General features: G+C 43.1%; 1 protein-coding gene and 1 long non-coding RNA gene across 2 annotated transcripts; one reads left to right on the forward strand and one right to left on the reverse strand.

Annotated features, from left to right (window-relative positions):
- Positions 1–1,098: 1,098 nt before the first annotated feature.
- On the reverse strand, positions 1,099–4,228 carry LOC144375347 (uncharacterized). The gene is made up of 2 exons (XR_013435043.1): positions 4,093–4,228; positions 1,099–1,236 (listed from the first exon to the last, which is right to left on the reverse strand). It is a non-coding gene; the product is annotated as an uncharacterized LOC144375347 (long non-coding RNA).
- Mrps24 (mitochondrial ribosomal protein S24) lies at positions 4,165–7,413 on the forward strand. Its single transcript, XM_005319225.5, has 4 exons — positions 4,165–4,491; positions 4,562–4,630; positions 4,796–4,907; positions 6,962–7,413. Exons 1-4 carry the CDS (start codon positions 4,165–4,167, stop codon positions 7,243–7,245), a joined length of 792 nt encoding a protein of 263 aa, XP_005319282.2. The 3' UTR covers positions 7,246–7,413.
- The last annotated feature ends 4,061 nt before the right edge of the window (positions 7,414–11,474 follow it).

Consider the following 11,474-nt stretch of genomic DNA (forward strand, 5'->3'; position numbering starts at 1 on the left):
GCCTTGCTGGCCCTGGCTTGCTGTGGTGGCACTTCTCTTTCACTTAAGTGTCTGAGGCCAGCCTCCCTCATTCACACCATTTGACAGGGTCAGGGGCCTATCCTCTCTTGGTCCTTGTTTTATAACATTTTAATTGTTTCCCCATTCAAGTTCATTTAAAAAAAATTAGTTGTAGATGGACATAATACCATAATAAATGTTTATTCATTTACTTTTATGTGGTACTGAGGATCGAACCCAGTGCCTCACACAAAGCCCAGGTTTGGCTCCTCTGGGTTCTGATATTTCACCCAGGATCATGGTGTGGTACTGGGTCTTTCTAACTGCACTTGGCTCTGATACCAGGAGAGTGGACATTCTCAGAGCCCAAAAGCTAAAGCTAGTAATTATAGCTTGGTTCTAACCCATGCACCTAGACCCTTTTCCCTGACCCTCAATGGAGGGAGAATGTGTGGAAGTGGGAGCTCACAGGAATCATGGACCATCTGTGGTAGGAGACACTTCTATTTGGTTTAGTTTTTGTTTTGTAGTGCTGGCAGTTGAATGTAGGAGTGCTCTACATTTGAGCTACATCCTCAGACCTTTTTATTTTATTTTGAGACAGGGTCTCACTAAGTTGCCCACACTGGCCTTGAATCCTTTGGCTTCAGCCTCGAAAGTAACTGGGATTTACAGTTGTGCTTTGTAATGGCTTTTCAGTGGTGGTTTGATTTATTTCTCAGAAGAGACAACCCTTGGGATTCTTGGTAAGTGAATTACCAGGAGTAATAGGTTTACAAAAAGTAATGTGTCCACCTCTTTGCACTCTGGGTGGCTGGACCCAGCTGGACAGACCATCTCCAGGAAGTCCAGATCACTTCACAGGCCCTTTCTTTGCCTAGTGGCCCAGGAGTGGCAGGCCTGGCTGTAACAAGTCCCCTCAGTGCCATGGTCTTCCCCAAACAGGTCTCTGTAGATACAGGTTTTGGGAGTCCCTCAAATAAACTAATTTAAGATACTAATTCTCCACCCTACTGCAAACCAGAATCATCAAAGAGGTATTAGTTTTAGTCAGCCCTTTTGTGCTGCTTCTGTGACCAGAAGACCTGACAAAAACAATTAGAGGAGGAAAAGTTTATTTGGAGGCACATGTTTCCAGATGTCGTAGTCCATGGAATGCCAACTCCATTCTTTGGGACCAGAGGTAAGGCTGAACATCATGGTGGAAGACTGTGGCAGTGGCTCAGAACATGACACCTGGAAGCAGAGAGACTCCCTTCACTCAAGACAAAATATAAACCCCAAAGGCACACCCCCAAGACTCACCTCCAGCCACACCCCACCTACTTACAGTTACCATCCAATTAATCCCTATTAGGGAATTAATGCATTGATTAAGACTCTCATCACCCAATCATTTCATCTTTAAGTTTTCTTGTATTGTCTCACAGATGAGCTTTGGGGGGACACCTCACATCTAAACCATACACCCATCCTAATGTATCTTTGAGCCCTTGCCCAACCATGGAACCCTGGAAGAAGACACAAGTACATGCTCTATAAACGGAGCTAATTCTGTAATCTCAAGTGATTTGGGGGCCTTTGTCTGATCTGTGAAGTCTAGAAATACTGCCTCCTTAGCAAGATGGATGGGAAAAACAGTGTGTCAAATTACAAAAAAGATGTCCCTATTAAAATGTTTCCATTGGTGGGACTGGGGTTGTAGCTCAGTAGTGGAGTGCTTGCCTATCAGGTGTGAGGCACTGGGTTTGATCCTTAGCACCATATAAAAATAAATAAAGGGACTGGGATCATAGCACAGTGGTAAAGTGCTTGCCTAGCATGTATGAGTCACTGGGTTCAATTCTCAGCACTGCATACCAATAAATAAAAATATTCACTGACAACCAAAAACACCCACAACCAAAGGCAATGTATCCATCTACAAGAAACATTTTTTAAAAGTTTCCATTGGTGATTTTAAACACAGTTCATACTAATGTACACAATGTGTCATTTTAAGTTACTTTAATCATGTAAATTAACTCATGTGATCCCTCTCCAATCAAGGAACCAGCTGAATTTTTTTTTTTTTTTGCAGCAAAGCATTGTATCAACAAAGGGAAGGTAATGGTGTGTTTAAACCATAGGATTTTTGCCCTGAAATGTTCATCATATTGCTAGATAGGTTTACAATTCCCAGGAGGCAACTTAGGAAAGGGGAAATGGCTTGAATCAGGAAAAATAAATAAATCTGATTGTACTGTTCCTACTGCCTGGAAGAGAAACCTGAGCTCCCAAGCACAGCATTCCTGTCCTTCTCATCTGGTCAACCTGTCTCCTGATGCACTTGTACCTTGGCCCGCTAGGTACCTGTGCCTTTGTCACCTTTGCCTGTGGTGATTCAGGACTCAGTGTAACAATCTGTTCTTCCCCTATTCCTTCTAGTTCATTCAGGGTTTATCTCCCTAAAATGATGAATAGCTATCAGGGACTCTTTTAAAAACACTAGAAAACACTAAGCTGCTCCTGCTGCCAGGAATTTTACTGTGTAATTTTCACACACAAAAAAAATTTGGGGGGTGATGCTCAGGTTTCAACCCAGGGTCTTACATATATTAAACATACACTCTATCAGTGAGCTACACTCCAACCTCACAACCATTATTGTCCCCATTTTACAAATGAGGGAACCTGGGCTCAGGATGGTTTAGTCATGACCCACATTACACAACCAAGAGGTGGATCCAGGATTTGGATCTAGGTAGTTCAAATGCTAGATCCTATGTTCCCTGGCACATTGGAGCAGACTTATATAATTTATCAAATTGTAAAACCATCAAACTTTATGAAAACTTTAAAAGAAAAAAAAGACTATCATTTAAAAAGGATTCTTTAGGAAAAATTGAATTCTTATGTTTGCAAGGCATTGTGGATTGTGGAGAACATCACATCTGTCTGTGCTCTTATCCAATATTCAGGACAGCACAGGCTGCAGTAGGAAAAAGGAAGAATAAAACATTCCTAGGGAGGTGAGGATGAAAGACCCTTTCATTTTATTAAGGATTTTTAAAATCAAGATCCCAGAGAGGAATTTTGGTCATGGAAATCAACTGGACTGAAGCCAAGAGACTCCAGTCTTGCTCACTTTCTGTCTTTGCCCCAGTGTGACTGTGGGCAACTCACTTCCCACTTTGGTTCCATTTCCCTCTTTACACATGATCACCTAGTCTTCCCTCCCTTGACAGGGTACAAGCATCATTAGGATGAAAGATGCAGGTCCTAAACAGCCAAATACTGGCAACTTCACACCATTCAACCTAACACAACCAAAACAGTTATCATTTATTAAATATCCTCTTGATCCTAATAGCTCTATGAAGTAGTACTAGCAAAAAATAAGCCATTTGATAGATAATGATACTGAAGTTTGACTGTACAAAGGTTGTTATACAAGAGCCCACGTGTTTTCCATTACTGTAGTGAGTTCTAAAATAAGATACCAAGTGTTGCTATTTTTCCCCTCTGTCATTAAATAATTACCGGACACCAACTAAATTGGCACCGCTCTGATGTGAATATTAAGGCCCTGGGGTATCCCCATACATTTCCTTGCTTCTTAAAAATTTACCTTCTTACTGGTGGCAAGTGGCTCATGCCCGGAATGCCAGCTACTCAAGAGGCTGAGGCAGGAGGTTGGCATGTTAGAAGACAGCCTTAGCAACTCAGTGAGAGCCTGTTTTAATTTTTTTTTTTTAAGCTGGGATGTAGTTGAGTGGTACAGTGCCTAAGTTCAATGCCCAGTACTTGGGCGGTGGTGGCAGGCGGTGGGGAGAATCGCTCCCCTAGGGTAGCCACTATTAGATGATCATGAATGGCAAACCTCTGTGTAACACATCCTTCAAGAACTGGGCACAATTTTGACCAAAACATGTTTCTTCCTTGTGGATAAAAGCCCAGAGTTTGGAGGTTTGGTTTTCTTGCGGTGTGAGGACTGAATGCAGGGCCTGCACATGCTAAGCAGGTGCTCTACCACTGAGCTATACACCAGCACCCACGCCCTGCTTATTTCACAAGATCTTTTGGAGAAACGCGCAGTTTAATTTCTAGCACCTGGACGTCCTGAAGTCTAGATGGAGGCGGGGGGGCGAGGCGGCGCGGGTTTCCCCTTTCTCCATTTTCAGGATGCCATCACTTTCCCTACCGCGAGTTCTTGGAGGGCGAAAGCTCACGTTTGCTTCATCGAATTTCCGGATCAGAAATCTAACACCCAGCAATCAAAGCCAGGAGGCTGTAACCCGGGTGAGCCCGAAAGACCAGCACCTGGCGCCAGGTGGCGCTCCTCTCGGCGGAGGCCGCCCCGCCTCTCCCGCCACCCAAGGCACGCCCCCGCGCGCAATTTGGTCTCGTCCGCGCTGTCCCCCCCCTGCCCGAGCAGCACAGTGGCACGTCCTGGGCCCTGCTCGGCGCAAGATGGCGGCGTCCGTGTGCGCTCTGCCCCTGTGGCCACGGGTGAGTGGGCGGTACGGGCTGGAGGGTCCGGGTGGCATCTTGGTTTCGGTCTCACGCCCCTTCCCCACAGGTGGTGCCGTGGAGTAGGGAACTTCCGGGCGCCTGGCGTGCCCTGCACACCTCCGCAGTCTGCGCCAAGGTGAGCGCTCCAGGCCGGGTGGGAGTGGGACCTGGACGATAGCGGGAACCGGGAATGGGTGGCGGGCCCGGGGTGAGAGCCGAGCCTCGGAAAAGCCGGACGGGTGCGGGGCTCAGTGGGCGAGACTCGGGGCGGGGCTGCTTAGTAAGAGCCCTTTGCTCCTAGAACCGGGCGGCCAGAGTCCGCGTGGGCAAGGGGGACAAGCCCGTGACCTACGAGGAGGCCCACCCACCACACTACATCGCCCACCGAAAGGGCTGGCTGTCGCTGCACACAGGTAAGGGGACTTCAACTGGAGACCCCAGCTCTCCCGGAGGAGGAGCGCTCAGTCCAACTGTCATGTGAGCTAGACGAACAAGTTTAACTTGGTCATTGAGGCCAGTGTCAGGAATCTGTTAATCCAGTTAAGAGGAGACCCAAAAAAAGCAAACACAGATCTGGCTGTTGAAATCAAGTTGAAGATGAGTATAAATCTAACTTTTTCCATGGGCCCAGGAACTTGGTTGAGCCTCCACTAAACAGAAATTATTTGCATGTCTTCATACAAGATTTTCCATTGCTATCAGTTTTGTTTTTTCTTTTTTTGTAATTTACATAGATGTAAAACAGAGGCAATGAAAGGAGTAAAGCCTCCATAGAATCTGTAACCGGGAAGAGTATGTCCAAAATAATGTAGTTTTTCACTGAAGCACGATTTTTTTTTTTTTTGCAAGTATGTACAGTCAATCCTTGTTATTCACAGATTCTGTAAATTCTTGTTTTCTTTTTTTTCCTTCTCCTTCGTGTGTGTGTGTGTGTGTGTGTGTGTGTGTGTGTGTGTGTGTGTGTGTACACATACACGTACATACCAGGGCACTTAACCACTGGGTCACATACACAGAGCTTTTTATTTTTTAATTTGAGTCAAGGTCTTGCTAGGTTACTTACAGCCCGTTAAGTTTCTGAGGCTGGCTTGGAACCTGAGAGCCTCCTGTCTCAGCCTCCCCAGCTGCTGGGATTTCAGGGTTGGGCACCACCATACCTGGCACTTGTGTGTATTCTTATACGGACTAAAATTTGTGACCTCAAAATCAATGCCCTATCACGTTCAAGTTATTTAGGGACACAAGTAGAGCAATGCCCTTATGTTTTTTTGCAATTGAGGTAGCACAAGTTTCATAGTGTAAAAAGTGCCCTTTATCACAGTCTAGCAACACATTTTAAAAATTAATGTGCCTTTTGTTTGTGATTTTGCTGTTTAAAAGGATCCTGAATTACTGTCTAGTGCTTCTGAGCACAAGACTGTGATGTGCCTTACACAGAAAATGTTGTGTTAGATAAGCTTTATTCAAGCCTAAGTTACAGTGCTCTTGGCTGAAAGTTAAATGTTAATCAACCATATATATTAAAGTATTTTTAAACAGAAGGGCACCTGAAACTAGCTTATGTATTAACCTGTTAATGAAAATATTTTAATCAGAGGCTTGCACAAATCTAATAGTGTATTCCTCCTACAAGCATTGTTTCAGAATTCACTAGCTCGTGTTCACAGTGACATTATTACTGTGAAATAATGAGAATCAACTGTATTTTGTTCAATATGAGGGTTACCAACTTATGTTTGGATGAAGCTAGAGTATTGGCGATTGAACCCAGGGGTACTCTACCACTGAGCTACATCCCTAGCCCTTTTGATTTTTTGTTTCAAGACAGAGTCTAACTAACTTGTCCTGGAGGGCTTTGATCCTTCTGCCTGGGCCTCCTGAGTTGCTGGAATTACAGGCAGGTGCCACCACACCCTTTTAGAAAACTTATATGTTCTTGGGCTTAATTCCCAGCACAATGAAAATAAATAAAATACAGGTTCTGGTCTCCCACTCTTTTAGGTTCCTGTTCTTGTTTTGAGGCCTGGGTATGTGTGTGCAGATTCAACATGTACTGTAAGGGCTTCGAGCTTCCAAGGCCCATACTGAGAACCCATTTATGGAAGCTGTGGTCCAAGCTCTTGAGAAGCTACTGTCCGTAATTTCATAAGTATTGGCATCATCTGACTGGCCCACAGGATGAACTGTGCTTCTTTAAAGCTCTTAAGAAAGACTGGAGCCAGGTGGCTCATACCTATATAATCCCAGTAAAATGAGGATAATAGTACTTGCTTCACAGAATTGGTTTGGGAATTAATAAGATAATGTATTTTTGACTTTTAATGTATTGTTATTCCATTAGTGGAAGAAAAGGGAATAGGCTGTGGCAAGGAGTGGGATTGAATGCCCAAAGCTCTTAGATATTGGATCTGACTTCTTGGCAGCTCCCTGGGCAATATGGCTGACTGCTGTGGTGCCTTCTCTTCAGGTAATCTGGATGGGGAAGAACATGCTGCAGAGCGAACGGTGGAGGATTTTTTCCTACGCAAGTTCATGCTGGGTACCTTCCCAGGCTGTCTGGCTGACCAGCTGGTCCTGAAGCGCCGGGCCAACCAGGTGGAGATCTGTGCCCTGGTCCTGAGGCAGCTGCCAGCACACAAGTTCTACTTCCTCGTGGGCTACAGTGAGACTCTGCTGTCCCACTTTTACAAGTGTCCTGTGCGACTCCATCTCCAAACTGTGCCCGCAAAGGTTGTATATAAGTATATTTAGGATGATGCTCTTTTTTATATCAAGGTGCAATATGCAAAGGTGAGAAATGTGGGAAAGAAGACCAGTAGAATGAGGAGAAATGAAAATCCTTGGAAGACAGAGTCATCATCACTTCTAAGCAGCTGTTGAATAAAGATCCTTGTGCTGCCTTGCTTCTGTTTACCTTTACCCTTTTGTGGTTTTTAAACTTTTATTATTTATTTATTAATTATTTTCTCTGCTGGTGATGTGAACCGAGGGTCTCATGCAGGTTCAGGGAGTATTCTACCACTGAGCTATATCTCCAGTTCTTCCCTTTGCCCTTTTGGTCAGGGAGCTAGAGTTGGGTTTTGTTTAGGTCTTCAGGGCTAGTAGGGAAGCTGCCTGTTTTCTGAAGTTTAGCTCAGTTCAGTGAGGACCTGTTTGTGCAGTTACTCTACCCCATATACCACATACTTCACCTAATAAAGATGTGTTTTAATAAAGTAATTAATGTCATTTGTGGGGGGTTCTGGGGATTGAACTTGGGGTTACTCAGCCATTGAATCACATCCCCAGCCCTATTCTGTATTTTATTTAAAGACAGGGTCTCACTGAGTTGCTTAGTGCCTCACTTTTGCTGAGATTATCTTTGAACTCATGATCCTCCTGTCTCAGCCTCCTAAGTTCACAGATGTGCACCACTATGAGTGTCTTTATGTAATTTTTTAAAAATAAAACAATATACACAGTCCCTTTGTATATCCTTACATCATTCTATTTCCTTACTCATCCCACTCCCTTCCCACTACACATCACTGTCAGAACCAGTTTGTTTACCATCTCTCTGGTTTTGGCATTTCCAGCATCTTATTAATTGGCTCCACACAGTGTGTAGCCTCCTCATTCTGGCTTCTTGGACTCAGCCATATTCATGTAAGCTTCACCCAAATCTTTTATATGAGTTCATTTCTGCCTCTTGCTGAACAGTGGTCTATTGATGGATGTGCCCCATCTTCAGCTATTGCAGTTCATGTTGATTCATTAAAGTGGTTGGCCATTTTAAAAGAGCTGCTATATAAGAATGCAGACTGGTTTTTATTTGTACATGTTTTTCTTGCCCTGGGGATTGAGCCCAGGGGTGCTTTACCACTGAGCTGCATCCCCAACCCTTTTTATCATGAGACAAGTTTTCTTTAAGTTGCTGAGGCTGACCTGGAACTTGCAATCCTCCCTGTCTCCCAAGTCTCTGGGGTTACAGGCATTAGCTGTCACACCTGCCTATTTGTATGTTTACAAAGTAATTTTCTTCTCCCTTGATGGTACTGGAGATTGATTCCAGAGTCACTCTAGTACTAAGCTACCTCCTTAGCCATTTATTTTTATTTTAGGATAGAGTTTCACTAAGTTGCCCAGGATGACCTCACACTTGTGATTCTATTGCCTCAGTCTCTGGAGTTGCTGGGAATACAGGTATGCACCTATGTGGCTGGCCTCAAAGCCATTTTGTGAATACCAGGGAGTATAATTTCTGGATCAGAATGTTAGATTTAATTTTGGAAAAAACTCAAAACTGGTTTCAAAATTGAACCATTACACATTCCACCATCAATTAATTTGAGTTCCTGTTCCACATCTCCCACTGTATTTGATGTTGTCATTATTATTTTTCAGTGCTGGGTATAGAACTCAGGGTCTTGCCTATGCTCAGCAAGCTCTCTCACCACTAAGCTACGTATCTGACCCTCATACTGCCTTTCTTAGGGCTGGGATGTAGCTTACTGGTAGAATGTGTGCCTAGCATGTGTAAGCCCCTGGGTTTGGTCACCACAATACATTGATGCAAAGAAGGTTGTTTTTAGTTTAATGAAGATGATGTTATATGCCTGTAATATCAGCTAAGGAGGCTGAGTCAGGAGGATCTCAAATTTGAGACCAGTGTGGGCAATTGAAATCTGTCTCAAAAGCAACAAAAAACAAACAAAAAATGCCTAGGGGTATAACCTAGCCACAGAGTGCTTGCTTAGCATGCATTAGGACCTATATTTCAATGTCTATTACTGCAAAATAAACAAGAACTCTATACCAAATACGAGGTCAAGTTGAATTTTTTCTGTTTTGGAATTCTTAGTGTTGTGTTTTAAACATATCTGTATATTATTTTGAAAGTTTTTTATTAAATATTTTTATTAATATTTTTTAGATGGACACAATATCTTTATTTTTATGTGGTGCTGATGTATAGGAAATGAATTGATTTTTGTCTGTTGGCCATCTACTTTGCTTCTTTATCCATTCTGATTAAGGTACAAGGTGCTGGGCTCTATCTCAGTTTGAATTTTCAAATGATGGCATGGAATAATCAGAACACAGAATTTCAGATTCACTGGAATTGTTGATGAGGGGACTAATGACCATGGCCAAACAGCACTCATTGTCCTGCACACCTCTGGCAACTGACAGAGGATGCTCAACCCTACCTTCTCTGATCTGTGTGAAGTGCCCTGTGTTCTGAGGGGAGATATTTGGGGTGTGTCTAGGGTGAGGACTAGAACTTCCTTTTCAGGACCAAGCCTGTGTTGGAATGCTTGGGGGTCCCATGAGGGAGAGGTGAGGAAAAGCTGTTAGCTTTTCTTATTGCAGGGGAGGGAAGTTTGATGCATGTTTTGCTTTCTCAGGCAATATTTTATTGCTCAGGCTGGACTCAAACTTGCAATCCACCTGCCTCATGATACTGGGATTATAGGTGTGTGCCATTGTGCAGTCATTCTTTTATTGCAGTTTTGACTGCTTTCATCAAAGCATGCCAAAGGTGGTTTTGTTTCGTGTGTGTGTGTGTGTGTGTGTATGTGTGTGTGTTTTGATTGTTTGTCTTTTTATAGATTTGGGTTTATTTTGGACAAGAAATCCGTGCACTGAGGGAGCAAAAATGCTGAGCAGAAACATTGGAATGATCATATGGATCCTATATATTTGCTCTTCTTAAAAAAAATTTTGTGTCACCACCCCCCCCAACTGTCTGCAGATGTTTATGGGTGCATTCCTTTATTTCTTTACTTTACAACCAGGGTCGCTCTGTTTAGATCCTCTCCTAAAGATTGCAATAAGGGGAGTGTCCAGCTACCCCTCTCCATTTTCCTCATCATCACCTTCTTTTAGAGATATTCTTATCTCACTACAAATTTTCCTAGGCACTGATTAGTGTTTGACTCAACTCTCCACCCCTTCAGTGTCTTGGAAGCCTCTTCATGTCCCTCACAATCTCAGACCATAGCATATGTTCTGCAAGGCCCTCAGGACAGGGCTCTGGAAGCACATCCATACTCCACAACAGCAGTATAAAGAGCAAGAACTTATTAATTAGCAAGCATGCTAAGGCAATTAAGAAAAATGTTGGTGAGGAGGTGGGGAAAAGGTACACTCGTACATTGCTGGTAGGACTGCAAATTGGTGCAATCATTATGGAAAACAATATGGAGATTCCTCAGAAAATTTGGAATGGAACCACCATTTGACCCAGCCACTCCACTCCTCAGCTTATACCCAAAGGACTTAAAATTAGCATATTACAGAGATACAGCCACAAAATTGTTTATAGCAGCTTGATTCACAATAATCAAACTATGGAACCATCCTAGATGCCCTTTAACAGATGCATGGATAAAGAGAATGTGGTACATATACACAGTGGAATATTAGCCTGAAAGAAGAATGAAATTATAGCATTTGCAGGTAAGTGGAAGGAGCTGGAGAATGCCATGTAAAGTGAAATAAGCCAATACCAAAAAACCAAAGGCTGAATGTATTCTCTGATATGCGGATGCTAATTCACAACAAGGGGGGCTATGGAAAAATAGAGGTACTTTGCATTAGGCAGAGGGGAATGAAGGGAGGGGAAGGGACATGGGGGTAGGAAGCATAATAGAATGAATCAGACATTATTACCCTATGTACGTATATGATTACATGAACGGTGTGATTCTACATCATGTACACCCAGAAGAAGTTATACCCCTTTTATATATGATGTGTCGAAGTGCATTCTACTCTCATGTGTAACTAATTAGAACAAATAAAAAATATATAAATGCTAACAAAAAAATTCAAAAATATAGCATTAATTGGTTTAGACATTTGGGTTAAGGCAAAAGATCTTGTTTTAATCCAGTTCTATTTTATTTAAGTCCATTCCATTTCATTGGTAGATTGGACTACCCAGGGAAGTCCTTGTGCTGCAGTCACAGGGAGTTCTGAGCAGACCCAACCATCAG

Source organism: Ictidomys tridecemlineatus, chromosome 2 (genome assembly GCF_052094955.1).
Source record: "Ictidomys tridecemlineatus isolate mIctTri1 chromosome 2, mIctTri1.hap1, whole genome shotgun sequence".
In the NCBI taxonomy this organism is placed as follows: domain Eukaryota; kingdom Metazoa; phylum Chordata; class Mammalia; order Rodentia; family Sciuridae; genus Ictidomys; species Ictidomys tridecemlineatus.

Coding starts and splice junctions, on each gene's coding strand:
- Mrps24 (XM_005319225.5), top strand. CDS start 4,165: ATGCCATCACTTTCCCTACCGCGAGTTCTTGGAGGGCGAAAGCTCACG. Junction 4,492..4,561: donor CTCTGCCCCTGTGGCCACGG/GTGAGTGGGCGG, acceptor CCTTCCCCACAG/GTGGTGCCGTGGAGTAGGGA. Junction 4,631..4,795: donor CCTCCGCAGTCTGCGCCAAG/GTGAGCGCTCCA, acceptor CTTTGCTCCTAG/AACCGGGCGGCCAGAGTCCG.